Source organism: Halichoerus grypus, chromosome 2 (assembly GCF_964656455.1).
Source record: "Halichoerus grypus chromosome 2, mHalGry1.hap1.1, whole genome shotgun sequence".
In the NCBI taxonomy this organism is placed as follows: Eukaryota; Metazoa; Chordata; class Mammalia; order Carnivora; family Phocidae; genus Halichoerus; species Halichoerus grypus.
This window is the reverse complement of record NC_135713.1, coordinates 193658001-193684751: the sequence shown is the minus strand read 5'-3', so window position 1 is coordinate 193684751 and position 26751 is coordinate 193658001. Positions and strand designations below refer to the sequence as shown.

Here is a 26751-nt window from a genome sequence, read left to right as displayed (position 1 = left end):
AAAACAGTGTTAGAACTTCTTACAGTAAGATGATACTTTCCTTATATCACAAAATGTCAACGTACCCAAAGAAAAATGGTAAGTTGAGTCCATAACAATGGATCAAAAAATTGGCAAGAAGCAGGGGCACCTGGGTGGCTCAGTTGGTTAAGCATCTGACTCTTGATTTCGGCTCAGGTCATGATCTCCAAATCGTGAGATTGATCCCTGCATCGGGCTCTGTGCTCAGCAGAGTCGGCTTGAGATTCTCTTTCCCTCTCCCTCTGCCCCTCCTCCCACTCACGCAGACACACATGCTCGCTTTCTAAATAAATAAAATCTTAAAAAAAAATTGGCAAGAAGCAAAGTTGGAACATTTCAAAGCAAACGGTAAACATGAGGATTTTATTTTTATTTGCTCTTTCACTGTGTTTCTCACTCACCACTGAGGGCCTTCACACCTTTTAGCAATCTATTTTTATATACTTTTCCATCAGCTGTAAGACAAGCACAATTAAGAATAGAGGTTAATGAAGGGAAGATTAACAAAGACAGCAAAAAGACAATACAACATCCATAATTTCAGGGGGAAAAAAACCCTTCAGATTTGTTTAGGATTTTATTTTATTTTACCCTCAAGTAAGAATGAAACCAAAGATAAAGAAAGCTTTCACTGATATAAACCTACCTATCATTGAATTAAAAATTCTTTATCTCCCTATTTCTCCCCTTTTCCTTCCTACTCTTACTCTCCTGGTTTTTCTTTTTCCCTTGGTCATGACTTAGGTGAGGTGATGCTCCAGGGCGACAGGATAATTTAGCCTTGATGATGGGGACCAGTGAAAGATGTTGCCAATTTTCAATATTAAAATGTAAGTGACAAGGACAGAATTTCTTCTTTTGTGAAACTGTGCTTTCTAAATGGGTTTTACTGGACATACACATATATAATTTCAGCAGTTTTCATACACAAGCCCATAAATCTGGGTTTCAAAGATGTGCTAAATACTCACCATGAATGGGTAGAGTTTTTAGCAGCTGCTGCTTCTCCTCGTCAGTGAGTACTAGCCCCATTTTCCTCATCACATTGCTCAGATTATTGACATTAACTTTCTCTCCTTTGGAAAGATGGAAATTGTTAACGTATAAAAATTTTAGAAACGGATGAAGGATTTCAAATGGTGAAAAAGATGACCTAAGTGGAATAGGCTTAATTAGAAGTGCAAATTGACAATGAAACTTGTTAACCTATATAGATTCTGAGTACATCTGGGTGTATAGATCATGTCAGAAATAGAATTTACACTTTTAATTCAAGCAAAAGAAAAGCATATATAATCCCAGATATAAGTCAAATACCAATATATTTCCTGAATTATGGGGTCTTTTGACACAGTGACCATATTTCCTGGCTGTCCTACAAAAGCTTCACCTTGAGATTCAACAGAGTTCACCTATATTTTGGTTGTTTAAACAGTGGTGAAGTAGAAAACATTATTGGCCCAAACTCCACATAATATAGGTCTATACAGGAAAAATACCAAATTAAACAGTAAGATTATAAAACAAACATTTAACCATTAAATGTGTAGGGGTACAACTTAGCATGTCAGTAATAGCCTGAAGAGAAAACTACTATTTAACAACATCTTTTTTTTTTTCTATAAAGCATTAAGGTCTCAGTTAATAATGAATTCCGTGTTTACCACAACTTCTTACCTGTAAAAGCTTTTGCGTCATCCATCACCACATTCAAATCAACCATTTTATTCTCTGTAAGAGAAGACAATTCAGGCAAAGAGATCAAATCTTAGACTTAGAAAAATGATACGAAAAATTTAAGTTGTAATACAAAGGGTTGCAATTCAGCAGCGACAGGTAGGGGCCGCAGACGTGTGTGGGCCACAGTGGCCTGCCTGCCTTAGCCACACCTGCCCACTTCCTATTAGTTGAGAATAGATACCCCGAATTAGGGAAGAAGGACAATTTGTTTATTTTGGTTTGGCATGTGCAGGCTGTGCGGAAAGATGTGCTGTCTGGCTCTCTTACAAGTTGTTTTTCGTCAAGTTTTTTTTTTTAAAGATTTTATTTATTTATTTGAGAGAGAGAGAGAGTGAGAGAGAGCATGAGCAGGGGGAGAGGCAGAGGGAGAAGCAGACTCCCCACTGAGCAGGGAGCCTGAAGCGGGGTTCCAACCCAGGACCTCGAAATCATGACCTGAGCAGACGCTTAACCGACTGAGCCACCCAGGCGCCCCTTGCACCAAGTTTTTAATGGGAAGCCACTGGCTCTGCATTTGAATCTATGAACCCTCTAATTCAGGAACTTTTAGCCTGGGGCTCACCCCTTAGCAAATCCTTTCTAATGAATTCTACTATCTTTGCCTCTGTGACATTTTTATCCAGCTAAATTGGTCTTATTCAGTCATTAATGAAACTTTATCTTATTTAAAAAAAAGTGTACAAGGAAGGGAAGGAAGGAAGGAAGATATATGAAAGAAATATGGCAAAACGGTAACATTTATTGATTCCAGCCGGTGGATACACAAGTGTTTGTTACAGTGTTTGTTTTCTGTTTTGATAGATGTTTGAAATATTTCGTAAGTTTTTCAAAGATATTAAAAAATAGCTTTACTTTCAGAAGGCCTCAGATAGAAAATCTAAGATTTGCCCTGAGGTACAGTGGTATCTGAAATACTTACCATCAATGGGCAGGTGGTTCAGTAAGTCCTGAAAGTCCTCTTTCTCAAGCTGAATCCCCATGTTCTTTGCAAGGGTGTTCAGGTTCTTGACACTGACTTTTTTCCCTTAGGAAAGAAGAGGATGTAAATAATTCAAGTAAGTCCAGGAAGTAGAAGATGCTAGCCTTGAGTACGCATCCACCGTAAGTGCAGTGAAACACTGGCCATTTAAATGAACCCAGATAGTCAATGTTGGAGTTGAGAGGAGAAAATTCTCCCTCAACATTGTGCTATGACTTTTAATTGAACTAATCATGGATGAAAAAGAAGAATTAGATAAGTCCGATGAATTGATAAAGATAACCAACGTAAATGAAATCAAAATCTCAAACTTGCTGCATATTACTAAGAATAACTTCCTCAAATGTAGTTATACTGAAAGAAGGGTGGTAGGTTATTAGGCATAAGTTCAGTGTCACTGTACTAGTAGAATAATGGCATGGCATGATTCTAATCAGAAATCTAAAAAAGCAAGTGCAAAGCATAATAAATTTTAGTTGCTGTTCTCATGATTCTTACCTTTGAGAGACTTCACACTATTCAGTAATCTCTTCTTATACACCTTTCCATCTCCTGTGAGATAGGGTAAAATTCAAGTCAAAAGAAAAAGGATAAGGAACTCTATAATTTTATAAGGTATTTTATATAATTCCTCTGGAAATTTATTCGGCCACACCCTCAAATAATAATAAAAGGAATGCCAACAATGTGGTCAATCTATTTCCTAGTTGGAACACATGGCAGTAGCTCATGCAGGCTACAAATACACCCACATATGTGCTTCTTTCTTCTTAGTTTTCCCTTCTTTAACTGCACTTCGTCCCCTCTGTCTTTCTCTTTTTCTTGCCTGTGCTCTAGGCCCATAAAAGTATTCCTATAGGCTTAGCCTGAACGTAGTCTATAAAGGGATTTTATTTAAAATAGTTATCAACCCAAACAGTAGTATAAAACAATATTTAAATAAATTTTGCTCTCTAACAAACTGTTTTCATAAATGGAGGGGAAATTCAACAGGGGCAGAGAACAAGGGACATCTACCAGCCCAATCCATCGCCACAGGAGCTGTCTGTCCCAGAGGGCCCCTTCCCGTGGAAGGAGTGAGTGTCTACAGTGTTGACAGAACCCTCAGTGCCTGGCATGTGGATGCGGCTGTCTCCATGATAGTCCATCTGCTTCTTTGTGCATCTCTACCCTGTTCCCTCAGAGCCAATATCCTAAGCATGCTGCAGTTCTCATAACTGGCCCCTTGAAAGCAATCTGGGGGAATGCTAGACATAGTGAGTGGCCACAGCCTTAGGTATATGTGAGGGGAATTTGGGTGGGTATTGAGCATTTGCTCCCTGGGCTGCTGCTTCTGCCATCTGGGGTACAAGCACCCACCATGATGTGTGGGCTTGCTCTCGTTCGGGGGACAAGTGGGGACAGGTTCTATAGGGTGTGGGGAAGGATGTCTCCATGGAGGTCCCTGAGACTGGGCAGGAGGCACAGGTGAAGCCTAGGCTGGCCTCTAGGTTCTCTGGGGGCGAGCATATGCAGGTGCCCAGGAGGTGGAATTTTTGAGGGACGGACTGGTTGGATCACTGACCAATCAGAATCAAATACTGACAGTTTAAGCACATGGTCCTGGTGGTCCCCTGCTCTCAGGTGTTTATCTTTTAGTTGCTGGATTATGGGGAGATGGGAGGGCTATCAGGGCTAGCACTGATGATGTGGGGCACATTCAGGGGGCTACAGAAGAATTTAGCTGTGTAGCATTTGAAATATTTAGCAAAGGGCCCATTGACTGAATGGAAAAGAGAGGAATTTCTCACTTACAAGTTTCTCACTTCCAAACTAAAACACAAGTGACAAGAATGGGGTTTCTTACGTCTGGACTGCATTTTCCTTAGGGGGTTTCTTAGGGTATTAGACAATTCTCACCCGGAAGCCCACAGTACCACATTTCCCTGAGCACCATGATGGCATGTTAAACACTCACTAGAGATTGGCAGAGTTTTCAACAGCATCAACTGTTCTTTTTCAGTGGTCTCAATTCCCATATTTCTCAGCACATTTTTTAAGTCATTGGCTTCAACCTTTTCTCCTTTGAATAGATGGGAATCATTTCAGGTGACAATATTAAAAAATATAATTATTCTAAACTATGAAAAACATAATCCAGCACAGCATTATTTCTAACTGCAGGATGAAGTTGAAATACATGAGCTGACTTCACTTACACAGAGTTATTGTAAAATTCAGTACCTGAAAAGTTTCTTTAATCAAAATAAGAAGCTAATACTCCTATTCTGTATATGGGTCGATATAGCATGGAGTATAACTGCCCAATGACTTATGTTGGTATATAGAATATACATAGTTGTACTGGTAAGTAATATCTCTGTTACTGCTTCATGACCTGAATTATGGGACTGACCGTTCATAGTGACCATATTTCCTGATGCAAAAACTTCACATTGAAATCCACTGTGTTCACCTATATTTTGATTCTTTGAACACTAGAGAAATGAACACATTACTGGCCAAAATATTTGAGAGTGCCCACACTTCTAAATCTCTAATGATCTAAATTATTGTCAATAAGACAAAATCATCAATAAATAGGTAAAAGAGCAAAGCAAACTTATTAATGATGGCTGGAGGGGGTAAACGACTGCTTTAAAAAGGTATTTCTTTTTTTTTTTAAAGATTTTATTTATTTATTTGATAGAGACACAGCGAGAGAGGGAACACAATCAGGGGGAGTGGGAGAGAGAGAAGCAGGCTTCCCGCTGAGCGGGGAGCCCGATGTGGGGCTCGATCCCAGGACCCTGGGACCATGACCTGAGCCGAAGGCAGACGCTTAACGACTGAGCCACCCAGGCGCCCCAAAAAGGTATTTCTCTATAAGGCATCAAGATCTCAATTTTATGGGGCACCTGGGTGGCTCAGTCATTAAGCGTCTGCCTTCGGCTCAGGTCATGATCCCAGGGTCCTGGGATCGAGTCCAGCATCGGGCTCCCTGCTCAGGAGGAAGCCTGCTTCTCCCTCTCCCACTCCCTCTACTTGTGTTCCCTCTCTCACTGTGTCTCTTTCAGTCAAATAAATAAAATCTTAAAAAAAAATCTCAATTTTATGATGTCTTATACAAGTTCTCACTCACCTGTAAAAGCACTAGCTGCTTCCATCAACGTATCCAAATCAATCTTTTCATCTTCTGTAGGAAAATTCAGAATTTAGATTCAGATGAAGATAATGAGACTTGAAAAGTTAAATAAAATTCTATTTTTTTGAAGATTTAAAAAAAATTTTTAAGTAATCTCTACAACCAATGTGGGGTTTGAACTCATAACCCTGAGATCAAGAGTTGCATGCTCTACTGACTGAGCCAGCCAAGGGTCCCTGTATAAAATTCCTAAACAAAGATTTGGTGTATGGAATCCCAATAATTTTCATGTTTTATTCTAAAATTTTTATTATATTTTCAATCTACAGGAACATATAACAAAAAATTCCGAGCTTTAAGTATATATCCATTCAACTGATATAACTTCTTTTTTATTTCATAAGCTATTAAAAATATATTTTTTAAAGATTTTATTTATTTATTTTGAGGAGAGAGAGGGAGAGAGTGAGCATGAACAGGGGGGAGGGGCAAATGGAGAGGGAGAAGCAGACTCCCCACGGAGTGGGGAACCCGATATGGGGCTCGATCCCAGGACCCTGAGATCATGACCTGAGCTGAAGGCAGACGCTTAACCGACTGAGCCACAAAGGTGCCCCGAGCTATTAAAAATCTTTAGAGTGTTATGGTGAATGGAATGTTTTGTTTGTTTGAAGTCAGCTCCATCCTAGAGGTCAGGTTTCCTTCTTTCAGACCTAGTTCTCTTGCACTGAGTAGAAGGTTGAGATGGGTTAGAGCCACAGTTCTCAAAGTGTGGTCCAGGGACGTCTGGAGTCACCCAATATCCTTTGCCTTTTACACTTTTGATGTCTGCACTGGTGGTTCAAAAGCAGGGGTGGGTGAAACTGCAGGCATCTTCGCATGAATCAAGGCCATGGCAACAAATGTACTAGCAGTCACTGTGTTCTTCATTGTACATACTTGTAGTAAAAGAATGTCAGTTTCATTTAAGAATGTTCTTGATAGGGGCACCCTGGGTGGCTCAGTCGTTAAGTGTCTGACTTCGGCTCAGGTCATGATCCCAGGGTCCTGGGATCGAGCCCCGCATCGGGCTCCCTGCTCCGCGGGAAGCCTGCTTCTCCCTCTCCCACTCCCCCTGCTTGTGTTCCCTCTCTTGCTGTCAAATAAATAAATAAAATCTTTAAAAAAAAAAAAAGAGTGTTCTGCTAAAAAAAAGCAGCAAAAGGTATTGATTTTATTAAATCTTAACCCTTGAGAACACACCTTTTTAATATTCTGTATAATGAATTGAGAAGTTTGTATAAAGCATGTCAGTTGCATATGAAAATACAATGGTTTCTTGAGGAAAAGAACTTGTATGATTGTTTGAGTTAAGCAAACTAGCTGCTTTTTCATGAATACCATTTTCACTTGCAAAAATGGACAAAATCTAGTTATTCAGAGTTTGGTATTTGGGAAGCATCTTCTTGAAAATGAACAAAGTGAGACTATTATTTTTTTTTTTTTTAAAGATTTTATTTATTTGACAGAGAGAGACACAGTGAGAGAGGGAACACAAGCAGGGGGAGTGGGAGAGGGAGAAGGAGGCTTCCCGTGGAGCAGGGAGCCTGATGCGGGGCTCAATCCCAGGACTCTGGGATCATGACCTGAGCCAAAGGCAGACGCTTAATGACTGAGCCACTCAGGCGCCACCGTGAGACTGTTATCTTAAGAAAACAATTGACAATAGATGTTTTAATGGTAGAGTTCAAGTTTTCAAACAAAAATTTAAATTTAGAAAAACTTATATCCACATCATGACTTGATAGGTTCTCAATATTTAAACATTTTTTAAATAAAATTGGTGGTGATATTAACAAATATGATTTTTAAAAATTTATTTATTTGAGAAAGAAAGTCCAAGATGGCAGAGGATTAGGAGACCTTAGTTTCGTCTGGTCCCAGGAATTCAGCTAGATAGCTATCAAATCATTCTGAACACCTGCAAACTCAAACGGAGATCTAAGAAAAGAACAGCTGCAACTCCACAAATAGAAAAGCGACCACTTTCTGTGAGGTAGGAGGTCCAGAGAAGTGAATACAAGGCAATATATGGGAAGATAAACCGCAGGGGGAGAAAGCCTCTGAAAGCTAGCTACAGGAAAGTGATACAGCAGCCAAGTACAAAATTGGAACTTTTAGAAGTCTGCTCCAGTAAGGGACTTCCTGGCCTGAAAAGTCTGTAGGCAGCTAAGCAGGGACAGTGTGGTCTCAGGATCCCTGGGGTCACAGAAACACCAGGGGTGCCTGAGTGCGGCAGAGTTCTCAGGCATCAGAGTGGGGAAGCCGGCTGAAATCAACAAGCCCAGGAGTGGGCTCTCAGCTCCGGGTTGCCATAAACTTCAAACTGCAGCATAGCTGGGTGACTGCTCTCCGAGCAGGGGCCCAACAAGCAGCAGAACCAGTGAGACCCCCCTTCCTCCCCAGGGAGGAGCAGTGTGGGAGCAAGATGCAGGAGTCTGCAGGGCTTGGAGACTCCAAACGGGGTCGTGTGCCTGTGATAAAATGCTTGGTCACAGGCTGGGTGAGCATGGAGTATGGCTGGAGACCAGAGAGACAGGAGTGATTGACTGCTTTTCTCTGAGGGCTCACTGAGGAGTGGGGCCCTAAGCTTTCAGCTCTGGGCCATGCTGGAGATTGGGAGGCCACCATTTTCATTCTCATCCTCTAAAGCTGCGTGGAAAGCCTTCAGGGAACAAAAGCCATAGAGAACAAACCCGAGCAGATTACTTAGCCTGGCCCCTGGCAAGGGCAGTACAATTCTGCCTGGGGCAAAGACACTTGAGAATCGAAGCAACCAGCCCCTCCTCCAGAAGATCAGCAAAAACATCCAGCCAAGACCAAGTTTACTAATCAATGAGAACTGCAAAACTAAAGCGCTAGGGGAATACAGCACATAGAATCCATGGCTTTTCCCCCATGATTGTTTAGTCTTTCAATTTAAATAAAAAAAAAAAAAATTTCCCCTTTCTTTTTCAACCAATTTCTTATTTTAGCAATTCTTTTTTTAAATCTTTTTAAATTTTCATTTTTAGAGTTACATTCTATCCCTTCATTGTATTTAATTTTATTTTTCTATATATATAAGTTTTTCTTTCTTTACAATTTTGGGATGCAGTTTCTTCTAACAGACCAAAGTACACCCAAACTCTAGCGTATGGCTTTGTCCTATTCACCTATCTGATCATATTCTCTCTTTTTTTTCCTTCTTCCTTTTTTTTTGGTTAAAGTCTTTTTAAATTTTCATCTTTACAGTTACATTCTATCTTTTCAATATATTTAATTTTATTTTTGTATATATGTTAAGTTTTTCTTTTTTTTTAAAGATTTTATTTATTTATTTTGACAGAGAGAGACTCAGCGAGAGAGGGAACACAAGTAGGGGGAGTGGGAGAGGGAGAAGGAGGCTTCCCACGAGCAGGGAGCCCGATGTGGGGTTCGATCCCAGGACCCTGGGATCATGACCTGAGCCGAAGGCAGATGCCTAATGACTGAGCCACCCAGGCTCCCTGTAAGTTTTTCTTTCTTTACAATTTTGAGATATAGTTTCTTCTAACAAACCGGCCAAAATACACTCAGGATATAGTGTATTGCTCTGTTGTGTTCACCTGTCTGTTTAAATCCCTTCCTTTTTTTTTCTCTTTGTTTTTTGTCTTTTAATTTTCATTTTGACAGATATATTTTGTCCTTTCAATGTATTTAATTTTATTTTTGTACATATATAAGTTTTTCTTTCTTTACAATTTTGGGATCTAGTTTTCTAACAAACAGACCAAAATACACACAGGATCCAGTGTATTGCTCTATTCTGATTACATTCTTTTTTTTTTTTTTCGGTTTTGACTCTCTTCTGATTTGTTTAGTGTACATTTCTCTGGGGTTGTTGTTGCCATTTTAGTATTTTATTCTCTCATTCATCTAGTCTTCTCTGGACAGAATTACAAGATGGAAAAACTCACCTCAAAAAAGAGAACAAGAGGCAGTACTGACTGCCAGGGACCTAATCAGTATGGACATAAGTAAGATGTTGGACTAGAGTTCAGAATGATTATCATTATTATTTTTAAATATTTTATTTATATATTCGTCAGAGAGAGAGAGAGAGAGTAAGAGAGCACACAAGGAGGGGGCGTGGCAGGCAGAGGGAGAGGCATGCTACCCACTGAGCAGGGAGCCTGATGTGGGACTTGATCCCAGGACCCTGGGATCATGACCTGAGCCAAAGGCAGACGCTTAACTGACTGAGCCACCCAGGCACCCCCAGATTAATGATTATAAAGATACTAGCTGGACTTGAAAAAAGTATAGAAGACACTAGAGAATCCCTTTCTGGAAAAATAAAAGAACTAAAATCTAACCAAGTCGAAATCAAAAAGGCTACTAATGAGATGCAATAAAAAATAGAGGCTCTAACTGCTAGGATAAATGAGGCAGAAGAGAGAATCAGTGATATAGAAGACCAAATGATGGAAAATAAAGAAGCTGAGAAAAAGAGAGATAACTACTGGATCATGAGGGGAAAATTTGAGAGATAAGTGATATCATAAAGTGAAACAATGTTAGAATAATTGGGATCCTAGAAGAAGAGGAAAAAGAGAGAGGGGCAGAAGGTATATTGGAGCAAATTATAACAGAGAACTTCCCTAATCTGGAGAAGGAAAGGGGCATCAAAATGGCACAGGAACCCCCCTCAAAATCAATAAAAATAGGTCAACACCTCGACATATAATAGTGAAAGTTACAAATCTCAGAGACAAAGAGAAAATCGTGAAAGTAGTTCAGGACAAGAGGTACATAACCTACAAGGCTAGAAACATTAGACTGGCAGCAGACCGATCAACAGGGACCTGGCAGGCCAGAAAGGACTGGCATGATACATTCAGGGTGCTAAATGAGAAAAATATGCAGCCAAGAATACTTTATCCAGCTAGGATGTCATTCAAAATGGAAGGAGTGAATCCTGGAAGAATTCTTCCAGGACAAATGGAAACTAAAAGAATTTGTGACCACCAAACCAGTCCTACAAGAAATATTAAAAGGGATCCTTTAAGCAAAGAGAGAGCCCAAAAGTAGCATAGACTGGAAAGGAACAGAGACAATATACAGAAACAGTGACTTTACATGTAATATAATGGCACTAAATTCATATCTTTCAATAGTTACTTTGAATGTAAATGGGCTAAATGCCCCAATCAAAAGACAGAGGGTATCAGATTGGATAAAAAAGCAAGACCCATCTATATGCTGCCTGTAAGAGACTCATTTTAGATCCAAAGATACCTCCAGATTGAAAGTGAGGGGGTGGAAAACCATTTATCATGCTAGAGGACATCAAAAGAAAGCTAGGGTAGCAAACCTTATATCAGACAAATTAGATTTTATTTTTTATTTTTATTTTTTTTAAAGATTTTATTTATTTATTTGAGAGAGAGAGAATGAGAGAGAGAGCACATGAGAGGGGGGAGGGTCAGAGGGAGAAGCAGACTCCCTGCCGAGCAGGGAGCCTGATGCGGGACTCGATCCAGGGACTCCAGGATCATGACCTGAGCCGAAGGCAGTCGCTTAACCAACTGAGCCACCCAGGCGCCCAGAGACAAATTAGATTTTAAACCAAAGACTATAATAAGAGATGAGGAAGGACACTATATCATAATTAAAGGGTTTGTCCAACAAGATCTAACAATTGTAAATATTTATGACCCTAACATGGAAGCAGCCAAATATATAAGCCAGTTAATAACAAAATCAAAGAAACACATTGATGATAATACAATAATAGTAGGGTACTTTAACACCCCCCTCACTGCAATGGGCAGATCATCTAAGCAGAATATCAACAAGGAAATAAGGGTTTTGAATGACACACTGGACCAGATGGACTTCACAGATATATTCAGAACATTCCATCCTAAAGCAACAGAACACATGTTCTTCTCTAGTGCACATGGAACATTCTCCAGAATAGATCACATATGGGGCCACATATCCTGTCTCAATGGGTACTAAAAGATTAGGATAATTCCTTGCATATTTTTGGACCACAATGCTTTGAAACTGGAACTCAATCACAAGAGGAAAATTGGAAAGAACTCAAATACATGGAGGCTAAAGAGCATCCTACTAAAGAATGAATGGGTCAACCAGGAAATTAAAGAAGAATTTTAAAAAATTCATGGAAACAAACGAAAATTGAAAACAGAAGTGTTCAAAACCTTTGGGATGCAGCAAAGGCAGTCCTAAGAGGAAATTATATAGCAATACAAGCCTTTTTCAAGAAACAAGAAAGGTCTCAACTACACAACCTAACCTTACACCTAAAGGAACTGGAGGTAGAACAGCAAATAAAGCCTAAACCCAGCAGGAGAAGAGAAATAATAAAGATCAGAGCAGAAATCAGTGAAATAGAAACCAAAAGAACAGTAGAACTTATCAACGAAACTAGGAGCTGGTTCTTTGAAAGAATTAATAAGATTGATAAACCCCTGGCCAGACTTATCAAAAAGAAAAGAGAAAGGACCCAAATAAATAAAATCATGAATGAAAGAGGAGAGATCACAACCAACACCAAAGAAATACAATTATAAGAACATATTATGAGCAACTAAATGCCACTTTGGCATTTAGGCAATCTGGAAGAAATGGATGCATTCCTAGAGATGTATAAACTGCCAAAACTGAACCAGGAAGAAATAGAAAACCTGAACAGACCCATAACCAGCAAGGAAATTGAAGCAGTAATCAAAAATCTCCTAACAAACAAGAGTCCAGGACTGGATGGTTTCCCAGGGGAATTCTACAAAACATTTAAAGAAGAAATAATTCCTATTCTTCTGAAGCAGTTTCAAAAAATAGAAATGGAAGGAAAACTTCCAAACTCTTTCTATGAGGCCAGCATTACCTTGATCCCAGATCCAGACAAAGACCCCATCAAAAAGGAGAATTACAGACCAATATCCTTGATGAACATGGATGCAAAAATTCTCACCAAAATACTAGCCAATAGGATCCAACAGTACATTAAAAGGATTATTCACCACGACCAAATGGGATTTATTCCTGGGCTGCAAGATTGGCTCAACACCCACAAATCAATGTGATATACTACATAAATAAAAGAAGGGACAAGAACCATATGATTGATCTTCTCTGTAGATGCAGAAAAAGCATTTGGGAAAGTAAAGCATCTTTTCTTGATTAAAACTCTTCACAGTGTAGGGATAGAGGGAACATACCTCAAAATATCACAAAAGCATATATGATAAGCCCACAGCGAATATCATTCTCAATGGGGAAAAACTGAGAGCTTTTCCTCAAAGGTCAGGAATGCAGCAGAGATTTCCACTATCCCCACCGCTGTTCAACATAGTACTATATGTCCTAGCCTCAGCAATCAGACAACAAAAAGAAATAAAAGGCATCCGAATCAGTAAAGAAGTCAAACTCTCACTCTTTGCAGATGACACGATACTCTATGTGGAAAACTCAAAAGACTCCACCCCAAAATTGCTAGAACTCTTACAGGAATTCAGCAAAATGGCAGGATATAAAATCAATGCACAGAAATCAGTGGCATTCCTATACACTAACAAGGAGACAGAAGAAAGAGAAATAGAGTCAATCCCATTTACAATTGCACCCAAAACCATAAGATACCCAGGAATAAATTTAACCAAAGAGGCAAATGATCCATAGTCAGAAAACTATGGAACACTCATGAAAGAAATTGAGGAAGGCACAAAGAAATGGAAAAATGTTCCATGCTCATGGATCGGAAGAACAAATATTGTTAAAATGTCTATGCTACCTCGAGCAATCTACACATTCAATGCAATCCCTATCAAAATACCATCTACTTTTTTCAAAGAAATGGAACAAATAATCCTAAAATTTGTATGAAAACATAAAAGACCCTGAATGGCCAAAGGAATGTTTAAAAAGAATACCAGAACTGGTGACGTCACAATTCCAGACTTTAAGCTCTACTACAAAGCTGTAATCATCAAGACAATAGGTACTGGCACAAAAACACACACATAGAACAATGGACTAGAATAGAGAACCCAGAAATGGACCCTCAACTCTATGGTCAACTAATCTTTGACAAAGCAGTAAAGAGTATCCAATGGAAAGAAGACAGTCTCTTTAACAAATGCTGTTGGGAAAATTGGACAGCCACATGCAGAAGAACGAAACTGGACCATTTCCTTACACCATACACAAAAATAGACTCAAAATGGATGAAAGACCTAGATGCGAGACAAGAATCCATCAAAGTTCTAGGGGAGAACACAGGCAGCAACTTCTTCGACCTCGGCCACAGCAACTTCTTGCTAGACACGTCTGCAAAGGTAAGGGAAACAAAGGCAAATGAACTATTGGGAGTTCATCAAGATAAAAAGCTTTTGCACAGCAAAGGAAACAGTCAACAAAACCAAAAGACAACCGACAGAATGGGAGAAGATATTTGCAAGTGACACATCAGATAAATGGCTAGTATCCAAAATCTATAAAGAACTTATCAAACTCAACACCCAAAGAACAAAGAATCCAATCAAGAAATGGGCAGAAGACATGAACAGACATTTTTCCAAAGAAGACATCCAGATGGCCAACACACACATGAAAAAGTGCTCAACATCACTCAGCATCTGGGAAATCCAAATCAAAACCTCAATGAGATATCACCTCACACCAGTCAGAATGGCTAAAATTAACAAGTCAGGAAACGACAGATGTTGGCGGGATGTGGAGAAAGGGGAACCCTACCACACTGTTGGTGGGAATGCTTGCTGGTGCAGCCACTCTCACTCTGGAAAACAGTATGGAGGTTCCTCAAAAGGTTGAAAATAGAGCTGCCCTACAACCCAGCAATTGCACTACTATTTACCCCAAAGATACAAATGTTGTGATCCAAAGGGGCACGTGCACCCCAATGTTTATAGCAGCAATATCCACAATACCCAAACTAAGGAAAGAGCCCAGATCCATTCATCTTTGACAGATGAATGGATAAAGGGGATCTGGTGTATACATACACAATGGAATATTATGCAGCCATCAAAAGAATGAAATCTTACCATTTGTAATGAGGTGGATGAACTAGAGGGTATTATGCTAAGAGAAGTAAGTCAATCAGATAAAGACAATTATCATATGATCTCACTGATATATGGAATTTAAGAAACAAAACAGAGGATCATAGGGAAAGAGAAGAAAAAATAAAAGATGAAACCAGAGAGGGAGACAAACCATAAGAGAATCTTTTTTTTCCTCTATATTTTAATTTTATTAATATCTTTTTTTATTATTATGTTATGTTAATCACCATACATTACATCATTAATTTTTGATGTAGTGTTCCATGATTCATTATTAGCGTATAACACCCAGTACTCCATGCAGAACGTGCCCTCCTTAATACCCATCACCAGGCCAACCCATCCTCCCACCCCCCTCCCCTCTAGAACCCTCAGTTTGTTTTTCAGAGTCCATTGTCTTTCATGGTTCATCTCCCCCTCTGATTTCCTCCCCTTCATTCTTCCCCTCCTGCTATCTTCTTCTTCTTCTTCTTTTTTTTTTTTAAACATATAATGTATTATTTGTTTCAGAGGTACAGATCTGTGATTCAACAGTCTTGCACAATTCATAGCACTCACCATAGCACATACCCTCCCCAATGTCTATCACCCAGCCGCCCCATTCCTCCCACCCCCCACCACTCCAGCAACCCTCAGTTTGTTTCCTGAGATTAAGAATTCCTCATATCAGTGAGGTATTATGATACATGTCTTTCTCTGATTGACTTATTTCGCTCAGCATAATACCCTCCAGTTCCATCCACGTCGTTGCAAATGGCAAGATCTCATTCCTTTTGATGGCTGCATAATAGTCCATTGTATATATATACCACATCTTCTTTATCCATTCATCTGTCGATGGACATCTTGGCTCTTTCCACAGTTTGGCTATTGTGGACATTGCTGCTATAAACATCGGGGTGCACGTACCCCTTCGGATCCCTACATTTGTCTCTTTGGGGTAAATACCCAGTAGTGTAAATGCTGGATCATATGGTAGCTCTATTTTCAACTTTTTGAAGAACATCCATACTGTTTTCCAGAGTGGCTGCAAGCTTGCATTCCCACCAACAGTGTAGGAGGGTTCCCCTTTCCCCGCATCCCCGCCAACATCTGTCGTTTCCTGACTTGTTAATTTTAGCCATTCTGACTGGTGTGAGGTGATATCTCATTGAGATTTTGATTTGGATTTCCCTGATGCCAAGCGATGTTGAGCACTTTTTCATGTGTCTGTTGGCCACCTGGATGTCTTCTTTGGAAAAATGTCTGTTCATGTCTTCTGCCCATTTTGTGATTGGATCATTTGTTCTTTGGGTGTTGAGTTTGATAAGTTCTTTATAGATTTTGGATACTAGCCTTTTATCGGATATGCCATTTGCAAATATCTTCTCCCATTCTGTCGGTTGTCTTTTGGTTTTGTGGACTGTTTCTTTTGCTGTGCAAAAGCTCTTTATCTTGATGAAGTCCCAATTGTTCATTTTTGCCCTTGCTTCCCTTGCCTTTGGTGATGTTTCTAGGAAGAAGTTGCAGCGGCTGAGGTCAAAGAGGTTGCTGCCTGTGTTCTCCTTTAGGATTTTGATGGACTCCTGTCTCACATTGAGGTCTTTCAACCATTTGGAGTCTATTTTTGTGTGTGGTGTAAGGAAATGGTCCAGTTTCGTTCTTCTGCATGTGGCTGTCCAATTTTCCCAACAGCATTTGTTGAAGAGACTGTCTTTTTTCCATTGGACATTCTTTCCTGCTTTGTCGAAGATTAGTTGACTGTAGAGTTGAGGTTCCATTTCTGGGCTCTCTATTCTGTTCCATTGATCTATGTGTCTGTTTTTGTGCCAGTACCTACTGTCTTGATGATGACAGCTTTGTAATAGAGCTGGAAGTCCGGAATTGTGATGCTGCCAGCTTTGCTTTTCTTTTTCAACATTCCTCTGGCTATTTGGGGTCTTTTCTGGTTCCATACAAATCTTAGGATTATTTGTTCCATTTCTTTGAAAAAAGTGGATGGTATTTTGATAGGGACTGCATTAAATGTGTGATTGCTCTAGGTAGCATTGACATCTTCACAATATTTGTTCTTCCAATCCATGAACATGGAACGTTTTTCCATTTCTTTGTGTCTTCCTCAATTTCTTTCATGAGTATTTTATAATTTTCTGAGTACAGATTCTTTGCCTCTTTGGTTGGATTTATTCCTAGGTATCTTATGGTTTTGGGTGCAATTGTAAATGGGATCGACTCCTTAATTTCTCTTTCTTCTGTCTTGTTGTTGGTCTATAGGAATGCCACTGATTTCTGTGCATTGATTTTATATCCTGCCACTTTACTGAATTCCTGTATGAGTTCTAGCAGTTTTGGGGTGGAGTCTTTTGGGTTTTCCACATAAAGTATCATATCATCTGCAAAGAGTGACAGTTTGACTTCTTCTTTGCTGATTCGGATGCCTTTTATTTCTTTTTGTTGTCTGGTTGCTGTGGCTAGGACTTCTAATACTATATTGAATAGCAGTGGTGATAGTGGACATCCCTGCCAGGTTCCTGACCTTAGGGGGAAAGCTCTCAGTTTTTCCCCATTGAGGAGGATATTCACTGTGGGTTTTTCATAGATGGCTTTTATGATATTGAGATATGTACCCTCTATCCCTGAAGAGTTTTGATCAAGAAAGGATGCTGTACTTTATCAAATGCTTTTTCTGCATCTATTGAGAGGACCATATGGTTCTTGTTCTTTCTTTTATTCATGTATTGTATCACATTGATTGATATGCGATGTTGAACCAACCTTGCAGCCCAGGGATAAATCCCACTTGGTTGTCGTGAATAATCCTTTTAATGTACTGTTGGATCCTATTGGCTAGTATTTTCATGAGAATTTTTGCATCCATGTTCATCAAGGATATTGGTCTGTAATTCTCCTTTTTGATGGGGTCTTTGTCTGGTTTGGGGATCAAGGTAATGGTGGCCTCATAAAACGAGTTTGGAAGTTTTCCTTCCATTTCTATTTTTTGGAACAGTTTCAGAAGAATAGGTATTAACTTTTCTTTAAATGTTTGGTAGAATTCCCCTGGGAAGCCATCTGGCCCTGGGCTTTTGTTTGTTGGGAGATTTTTGATGACTGCTTCAATTTCCTTAGTGGTTATAGGTCTGTTCAGGTTTTCTGTTTTTTCCTGGTTCAGTTTTGGTAGTTGATACATCTCTAGGAATGCATCCATTTCTTCCAGATTATCTAATTTGCTGGCATATAGTTGCTCATAATATGTTCTTATAATTGTTTGTATTTTTTAGGTGTTGGTTGTGATCTCTCCTCTTTCATTCATGATTTTGTTGATTTGGGTCCTTTCTCTTTTCTTTTTGATAAGTCTGGCCAGGGGGTTATCAATCTTGTTAATTCTTTCAAAGAACCAGCTCCTAGCTTCGTTGATCTGTACTACTGTTCTTTTGGTTTCTATTTCATTGATTTCTGCTCTGACCTTTATTATTTCTCTTCTGTTGGGTTTAGGCTTTATTTGCTGTTTTTTTCTCCAGCTCCTTTAGGTGTAGGGTTAGGTTGTGTATTTGAGACCTTTCTTGTTTCTTGAGAAACGCTTGTATTGCTATATACTTTCCTCTTAGGACTGCCTTTGTTGCATTCCAAAGGTTTTGAACAGTTGTGTTTTCATTTTCATTGGTTTCCATGAATTTTTTAAATTCTTCTTTAATTTCCTGGTTGACCCATTCATTCTTTAGTAGGATGCTCTTTAGCCTCCATGTATTTGAGTTCTTTCCGACTTTCCTCTTGTGATGGAGTTCTAGTTTCAAAGCATTGTGGTCTGAACATATGCAGGGAATGATCCCAATCTTTTGGTACTGGTTGAGACCTGATTTGTGACCTAGGATGTGATCTATTCTGGAGAATGTTCCATGGGCACTAGAGAAGAATGTGTATTCCATTGCTTTGGGATGGAATGTTTTGAATATATCTGTGAAGTCCATTTGGTCCAGTGTGTCATTTAAAGTCTTTACTTCCTTCTGATCTTTTGCTTAGATGATCTGTCCATTTCAGTGAGGGGGGTGTTAAAGTCCCCCACTATTATTGTATTGTTGTCGATGTGTTTCTTTGCTTTTGTTATTAATTGCCTTATATAATTGGCTGCTCCCATGTTAGGGGCATAGATATTTACAATTGTTAGATCTTCTTGTTGGTTAGACCCTTTAAGTAGGATATAGTGTCCTTCCTCATCTCTTATTACAGTCTTTGGTTTAAAATCTAATTTGTCTGATATAAGGATTGCCACCCGAGCTTTCTTTTGGTGTCCATTAGCATGGTAAATGGTTTTCCACCCCTTCACTTTCAATCTGGGGGTGTCTTTGGGTCTAAAATGAGTCTCTTGCAGACAGCATATCAATGGGTCTTGTTTTTTTATCCAATCTGATAGCCTGTGTCTTTTGATTGGGGCATTTAGCCCATTTACATTCAGGGTAACTATTGAAAGAGATGAATTTAGTTCCATTGTATTTCCTGTAAGGTGACTGTTACTGTATATTGTCTGTGTTCCTTTCTGGTCTATGTTGCTTTTAGGCTCTCTCTTTGCTTAGAGAACCCCTTTCAATATTTCCTGTAGGGCTGGTTTCGTGCTTGCAAATTCCTTTAGTTTTTGTTTGTTCTGGAAGCTTTTTATCTCTCCTTCTATTTTCAATGACAGTCTAGCTGGATATAGTATTCTTGGCTGCATATTTTCTCATTTAGTGCTCTGAATATATCATGCCAGTCCTTTCTGGCCTGCTGGTCTCTGTGGATAGGTCTGCACCAATCTAATGTTTCTACCATTGTAGGTTACAGATCTCTTCTCCCAAGCTGCTTTCAGGATTTTCTCTTCGTCTCTGAGACTTTTAAGTTTTACTATTAGATGTCGGGTGTTGACCTATTTTTATTTATTTTGAGGGGGGGTTCTCTGTGCCTCCTGGATTTTGATGCCTGTTTCCTTCCCCAAATTAGGGAAGTTCTCGCTATAATGTGCTCCAATATACCTTCTGCCCCTCTCTCTCTTTCTTCCTCTTCTGGGATCCCAATTATTCTAATGTTGTTTCGTCTTATGGTATTGCTTATCTCTCGAATTCTGCCCTCATGATCCAGTGGTTGTTTATCTCTCTTTTTCTCAGCTTCTTTATTTTCCATTATTTGGTCTTCTATATCACTAATTCTCTCTTCTGCCTCATTTATCCTAGCAGTTAGAGCCTCCATTTTTGATTGCACCTCATTAATAGCCTTTTTGATTTCGACTTGGTTAGATTTTAGTTCTTTTATTTCTCCAGAAAGTGTTTCTCTAATAACTTCCATGCTTTTTTCAAGCCCAGCCAGTATCTTTAAAATCATCATTCTGAATTCTAGTTCCGACATCGTACTAATGTCTGTATTGATTAGGTCCCTGGCAGTCGGTACTGCCTCTTGTTCTTTTTGTTGAGTTGATTTTTTCTGTCTTGTCATTTTGTTCAGAGGAGAATAGATGAATGAGAGAACAAAATACTAACAGGGTAACAACGTCCCCAGAAAATATACACTAAACAAATCAGAAAAGACCTGAAACCAGGGGAAAAGAAAGGGAAAGAAAGAAAAAAGAGAAAGAAAAAAAAAAAAAAGAAAAAGATAAAGATAAAAACAAAAAGAAAACAAAAAAAACAGAATATGATCAAATATGATCAGACTGGTGCATAGATCAGTGCCACACAGCAGATTTTGGGTGTATTTTGGTCTGTTAGAAGAAAGTGCCTCCCTAAATTTTAAAGAAAGAAAAACTTATATATGTACAAAAATAAGGGTTAATACGATGAACGGATGGAATATGACTGTAAAGATGAAAATTATAAAAGATTTTATAAAAGGGAATTGATAAGAAGTTGGTTGAAAAAAGAAAGAAGAGGATTAAAAAAAAAGGGAGAGAATGTGATCAGGCAGGAGACTAGAACAAAGCCATACACTGGAGATTTAGGGTATATTTTGATGTTAGAAGAAACTGTATCTCAAAATTTTAAAGAGAGAACAACTTATATATATATACCAAAAATAAGGGTAACTACTATGAAGGGACAGAATATGACACTAAAAATGAAAAATAAAAAATATTTTTTAAAAAAGGGACTGATAAGATGTTGGTTGAAAAATGGAAAAAGAAAAATTCAAAAAAAAAAAAAGGAAAAGACATTAAAAAAAAAATTAACTTTGAAAGACTAAAGAGTCATGGTTAAAAAGCCATGCATTCCATATGACCTCACTGATATGAGGAATTCTTAATCTCAGGAAACAAACTGAGGGTTGCTGGAGTGGGGGGTGGGGTGGGAGGGATGGGGTGACTGGGTGATGGACACTGGGGAGGGTATGTGCTCTGGTAAGCGCTGTGAATTGTGCAAGACTGTTGAATCTCAGATCTGTACCTCTGAAACAAATAATGCAATATATGTTAAGAAAGAAAAAAAGAAGAAGAAGAATGTAGCAGGAGGGGAAGAATGAAGGGGGGGAATCGGAGGGGGAGAAGAACCATGAGAGACGATGGACTCTGAAAAACAAACTGAGGGTTCTAGAGGGGAGGGGGGTGGGAGGATGGGTTAGCCTGGTGATGGGTATTGAGGAGGGCACGTTCTGCATGGAGCACTGGGTGTTATGCACAAACAATGAATCATGGAACACTACATCAAAAACTAATGATGTAATGTATGGGGATTAACATAACAATAAAAAATTAAAAAAAAAAAAAAAGCCATGAATTCTATGTGCAGTATTCCCCTAGCGCTGGAGTTCTGCCGTTCTCGTTGATCGGTAAACTTGGTCTTGGCTGGCGGTTCTTGCTGATCTTCTGGGGGAGGGGCCTGTTGCCGTGGTTCCCAAATGTCTTTGCCGGAGGCGGAATTGCCCCGCCCTTGCCGGTCCAGGCTAAGTAATCTGCTCGGGTTTGCTCTCTGTAGCCCTTGTTCCCTGCAAGCTTTCCGTACAGCTTTGGAGGACGAGAGTGAAAATGGTGGCCTCCCAATCTCCGCCCCGGAGGAGCTGTGAACTTGGGGCCCTGCTCCTCAGTGTGCCCCCAGAGAAAAGCAGTCAGTCACTCCCGTCTCCCCAGTCTCCGGCCGCACTCCGTGCTCACCCGGCCTGTGACTGCGCGTTTCTATCTCTGGCACCTGACCCCGTGTGGAGTCTTCAAACCCAGCAGATCCCTGCGGTGCGCTCCCGTGCCGCTCCTCCCGGGGGAAGAAGGTGAGTCTCCCTGGATCTGCCGCTTGTTGGGTCCCTGCTGGAGGAGCAGTGGTCTGACTGTGCCGCGGATCACGGTTTATGGCAACCCTGAGCTGAGAGCCCGCGCCTCGGCTCCGTCTCTGCAGCCAGCTTCCCTGCTCCGATACCTGGGAGCTCTGCCGCACTCAGGCGCCCCCGGTCTTTCTGTGACCCCGAGGGTCCTGAGACCACACTGTGCCAGTGAGGGTTCCACCCCCCGCTTAGCCACTGGAGCAACGTCCCTCAGCTGAGCAGACTTGTAAAAGTTCCGATTTTGTGCTCTGCTGCTCTATCACTTGCCAGAAGCAGCGGATGGAGGCCCCCTCCCCCGCCATCTATCCTCCCGAATATCACCTCGGATTCACTTCTCTGCACGTCCTACCTTCTAGAAAGTGGTTGCTTTTCTGTTCAGAGAGTTGTTGCTATTCTTTTCTTCGATCTCTTGTTGAGTTTGTAGGTGTTCAGAATGGTTTGATCCCTATCCAGCTGAATTCCTGGGACCAGACGAAATCCAGGTCTCCTACTCCTTCGCCATCTTGCTCTGCCCCCCCATAAGAGACTCTTAATCACAGAAAACATACTGAGGTTTGCTGGAGTGGAGGGATATGGGGGGATAGGGTAATTAGGTGATAGACATTAAGGTGGGCACGTGATATAATGAGCGTTGGGTATTATATAAGACTGATGAATCACTGACCTCTACCTCTGAAACCAATAATACATTATATGTTAATTATTTGAGTTTAAATAAAAAATATTTAAAAAAGTAAGTTAAAAAAAGGAAAAAAATTGGGGCGCCTGGGTGGCTCAGTCGTTAAGTGTCTGCCTTCGGCTCAGGTCATGATCCCAGGGTCCTGGGATCGAGCCCTGCATCGGGCTCCCTGCTCCCCGGGAAGCCTGCTTCTCCCTCTCCCACTCCCCCTGCTTGTGTTCCCTCTCTCGCTTTGTCTCTGTTAAATAAATAAAATCTTTAAAAAAAAAAAAGGAAAAAAATTAAAAAATAAAAGTTATTCATTTGAGAGAGAGAGAGAGCAAGAGGTGGGAGGGTCAGAGGGAGAGGGAGAAGCAGACTTCCTGCTGAGCAGGGAGCCTGCTGTGGGGCTTGATCCCAGGACCCTGAGATCATGACCTGAGCTGAAACCAAGAGTCAGACGCTTAAGTGACTGAGCCACCCAGGCGCCTCTGTTCTAAACATTTTTGTTTTCATTCTGCTCCTTTTTGTTTCTCCCCCACCCTCACCTGTGTGTGTGTGTGTGTCAATCATACAAACTATGAACCTCTGCTTCACACTTCTAGCATCTCTCTCCCTTTCACCAACCACATCCCATCAGCCCTCCCCCTTTATCACCAGTGCAGTTCCTTAATAAAGACCCTTATCATCTGGACCTTAGCAGCAGCCTCTAAATTGTATCTCTGCCCCTGGTTTTTCTCTCCTCAGCATGTGTTTCCTCAGTGCTTTCAGAGTAGACTAGTCATTGTCTATAGGATAAAGGTACCTATCTCTATCTATCTATCTATCTATCTATCTATCTATCTATCTATCTCTATTAGGCTCCACACCCAACATGGGGCTTGAACTCGTGACCCTGAGATCAAGAGTTGCATGTTCTATTGACTAAGGCACCCAGATGTCCCAGGATAAAGGAATCTTAAAATGCTCACCAGTAACTGGTAGGTGGCTCTGCAGGTCCTGGATTTCCTTTTCTTCAAGTCTGAACCCAGTATTCCGTAGAACATTTTTTAGGTCACTGACACTAACCCTTCCTCCTTAATAAAAACAAGAAAAAATAAATAAGGATGTCACAGATGAAAAATGCAGGCCATCAACCCTACCTAGAAATGAAAGTACAAAGAAGTTCTTTACAGCAAGTTGTATGGGAATGGGGAGTGATGGCTAATGGGTACAGTATCTTTTTGGGGTGATGAAAATGTTCTAAATTGGTTGTGATGATGGTTATGCAACTCTGTTAATATACTAAAAACCAGTACACTTTAAATGGGTGAATTGCATGGTATGTAAATTACATTTCAATAAACTGTTGTAAAAAATACAACATAATAAAGTAAAAATGCAAATAACCAACTGGGAAAATATTTTCTGTAGCTATGACAATTGTGTTAATATCTTTAATTTATAAAGAGGTCATTCAGATTAATAGGAAAAAGCTTGGATTCTGATAGGATAATAGGCAAAAGGCAGGAACAAATAAAAGACTGAAAGACAATGATATAAAAATAGTTTTAACTTCATTGATAACAAAAAATTCAACATTAATTAGATTCCATTTTTCATTTATCAAATTGGCAAGGATCAAAAAATGTGAAAATAATTTATTGTGGCCAGGGCATAATGGGAACCAGTACTTTTATCCACTTATATATATATATCACAGCCTTAAACATGTTAAGATTTACTGGATTTACCAGAAGAATCTATCCAAAGAAAATGGCTTAAAGTCGGACAAAGATCACAGATACACAAGAGCAAAACATTGGAGACTAGCTAAGTGTTCAATAAGAAAGGAATGACTAAATAAACTATAAATACAACCTGATAAGTCATTAAAAATGGTGTTTACAAAGAATGACGTGGTGGAATTCTTACACTAAAATTTTAGGATTAAGTATAGGATACATAAAATATACAGTAAGAGTTTAATTATCTATATACACATATACACAGAAAAAAAGAATACAGAGAACTATAATAAAAAAAGGTAATGTTACCTGGGATTATGGGTAATTGCATTTTTTTTTTTCTGTATGCTACTTTATATATTCCAGATTTTTCTCAAATACCCAACACACAGTAGAGACTTGGATATTTGTTGAATAAATGCATACGTAATTTCCTGATTATTTATATAATCAGAAAAAACAGTTACAGCAATCTCAGATTTTATTGTCCTTATTCTTTTTCTCACTCACCTTTGAAAGATTTCACACCCTCCAGTAATGCTTTCTCAAACACCTTTTTATCAACTGTAAGATAAAACATTATTGAGTTTTTGACAATTCATAGAAATTAAAGTGTTTACTTTCAGAAAGGGGAAATTTAGAAATTTATCACAATTCATTCTCAATGAAATGCGAAGTATTTAGAAAACTCAGTGTAGTGACTATCCCTGGACAGAATAAAAGGCTATTGTTAGTGGCTGGTTTGCTGAAATACACACAGCTTTTTCTTTTTCTTTTTTTTTATTATTATGTTATGTTAATCACCATACATTACATCATTAGTTTTTGATGTAGTGTTCCATGATTCATTGTTTGCGTATAACACCCAGTGCTCCATGCAGAACGTGCCCTCTTTAATACCCATCACCAAGCTAACCCATCCTCCCACCCCCCTCCCCTCTAGAACCCTCAGTTTGTTTTTCAGAGTCCATCATCTCTCATGTTTCGTCTCCCCCTCCGATTCCCCCCCTTCATTCTTCCCCTCCTGCTATCTTCTTCTTCTTTCTTTTTTTTCTCATTTTCTCCTTCCCAGTTTTACTTCATCTTTTCTTTGTTCAGCTTTCCTGCCCTTCTGCCCTTTCATCTTCTTCTAGCTTAGACCTTAGATTTCCCTGAAAGGGACAAAAGAAATTGTCCTATGATGTGACCTCTGACTGAAGAGGTCCCAGCTCCCTAGACCAAAATTTAAACGATAAGAACAGGATTTTTTAAAATGCTAGGATTGGGGGCGCCAGGGTGGCTCAGATGGTTAAGCGTCTGCCTTTGGCTCAGGTCATGATCCCAGGGTTCTGGGATCGAGTCCCGCATCGGGCTCCCTGCTAGGTGGGGAGCCTGCTTCTCCCTCTGCCTCTGCCTCTCTCTCTCTCTCTCTCTGACTCTCATGAATAAATAAATAAAACGTTTAAAAAAATGCTAGGATTGAGTCTTTTAAAAAAATATTTTAAATTGACATAAAATGTTTCAAACAGTAGAATTTCTTTTTTTTTTAAAGTAAGATTTATTTATTTTAGAGAGAGAGAGAGCACATGAGTAGGGGGAGGGGGAGAGGGAGAAAGAGAATCCTCAAGCAGATTCCCCTCTGAGTGTGGAGCCTAACTTGGGGCTTGATCGCAGGACCCCAAGATCATGACCTGAGCTGAAACCAAGAGTCGGCTGCTTAACTGACTGAGCCACTCAGATGCCCTAAACAGTAGAATTTCTTTTTTCTTTCTTTCTTTTTTTTAATAAAGATTTTATTTATTTATTTGACAGAGAGAGACACGGCGAGAGAGGGAACACAAGCAGGGGGAGTGGGAGAGGGAGAAGCAGGCTTTCTGTGGAGCAGGGAGCCTGATGCGGGCCTCAATCCCAGCACCCTGAGATCATGACCTGAGCTGAAGGCAGACACTTAATGACTGAGCCACACAGGGGCCCTAGAATTTCTAATACAAAACCTGAAAACAAACCTTCTGTGTAGTTTTGAGGACTTGAGGAGACATGGTCACTGCAGACATGGTCCCTGTTCTCCCAGAATTTAGGATAGTGCCATGCACACAACAGATCTTTAATAAATGTCAAATGAGTAAGCTTTTAGATATCGGTGAAGTAGAACTTCAATGCTT

At 39.8% G+C, this 26751-nt stretch overlaps 1 protein-coding gene across 1 annotated transcript; it reads right to left on the bottom strand.

The window, feature by feature from the left end:
• Window positions 1-414: 414 nt before the first annotated feature.
• On the bottom strand, window positions 415-25190 carry LOC144380929 (uncharacterized). Its single transcript, XM_078066390.1, has 9 exons — window positions 25121-25190; window positions 23855-23959; window positions 5862-5915; window positions 4698-4802; window positions 3239-3292; window positions 2681-2785; window positions 1699-1752; window positions 993-1097; window positions 415-476 (listed from the first exon to the last, which is right to left on the bottom strand). Exons 1-9 carry the CDS (start codon window positions 25188-25190, stop codon window positions 415-417), a joined length of 714 nt encoding a protein of 237 aa, XP_077922516.1.
• Between the last annotated feature and the right edge of the window lie 1561 nt (window positions 25191-26751).

Bases quoted from the DNA above. Each gene is read 5' to 3' on its own strand.
- LOC144380929 (XM_078066390.1), bottom strand. From the start codon at position 25,190: ATGTTTTATCTTACAGTTGATAAAAAGGTGTTTGAGAAAGCATTACTG. The intron at 23,960-25,120 runs GTGAGTGAGAAA...GTTTTTATTAAG, and splicing joins GGGTGTGAAATCTTTCAAAG to GAGGAAGGGTTAGTGTCAGT. The intron at 3,293-4,697 runs GTGAGTGTTTAA...CCTATCTCACAG, and splicing joins GAAAACTCTGCCAATCTCTA to GAGATGGAAAGGTGTATAAG.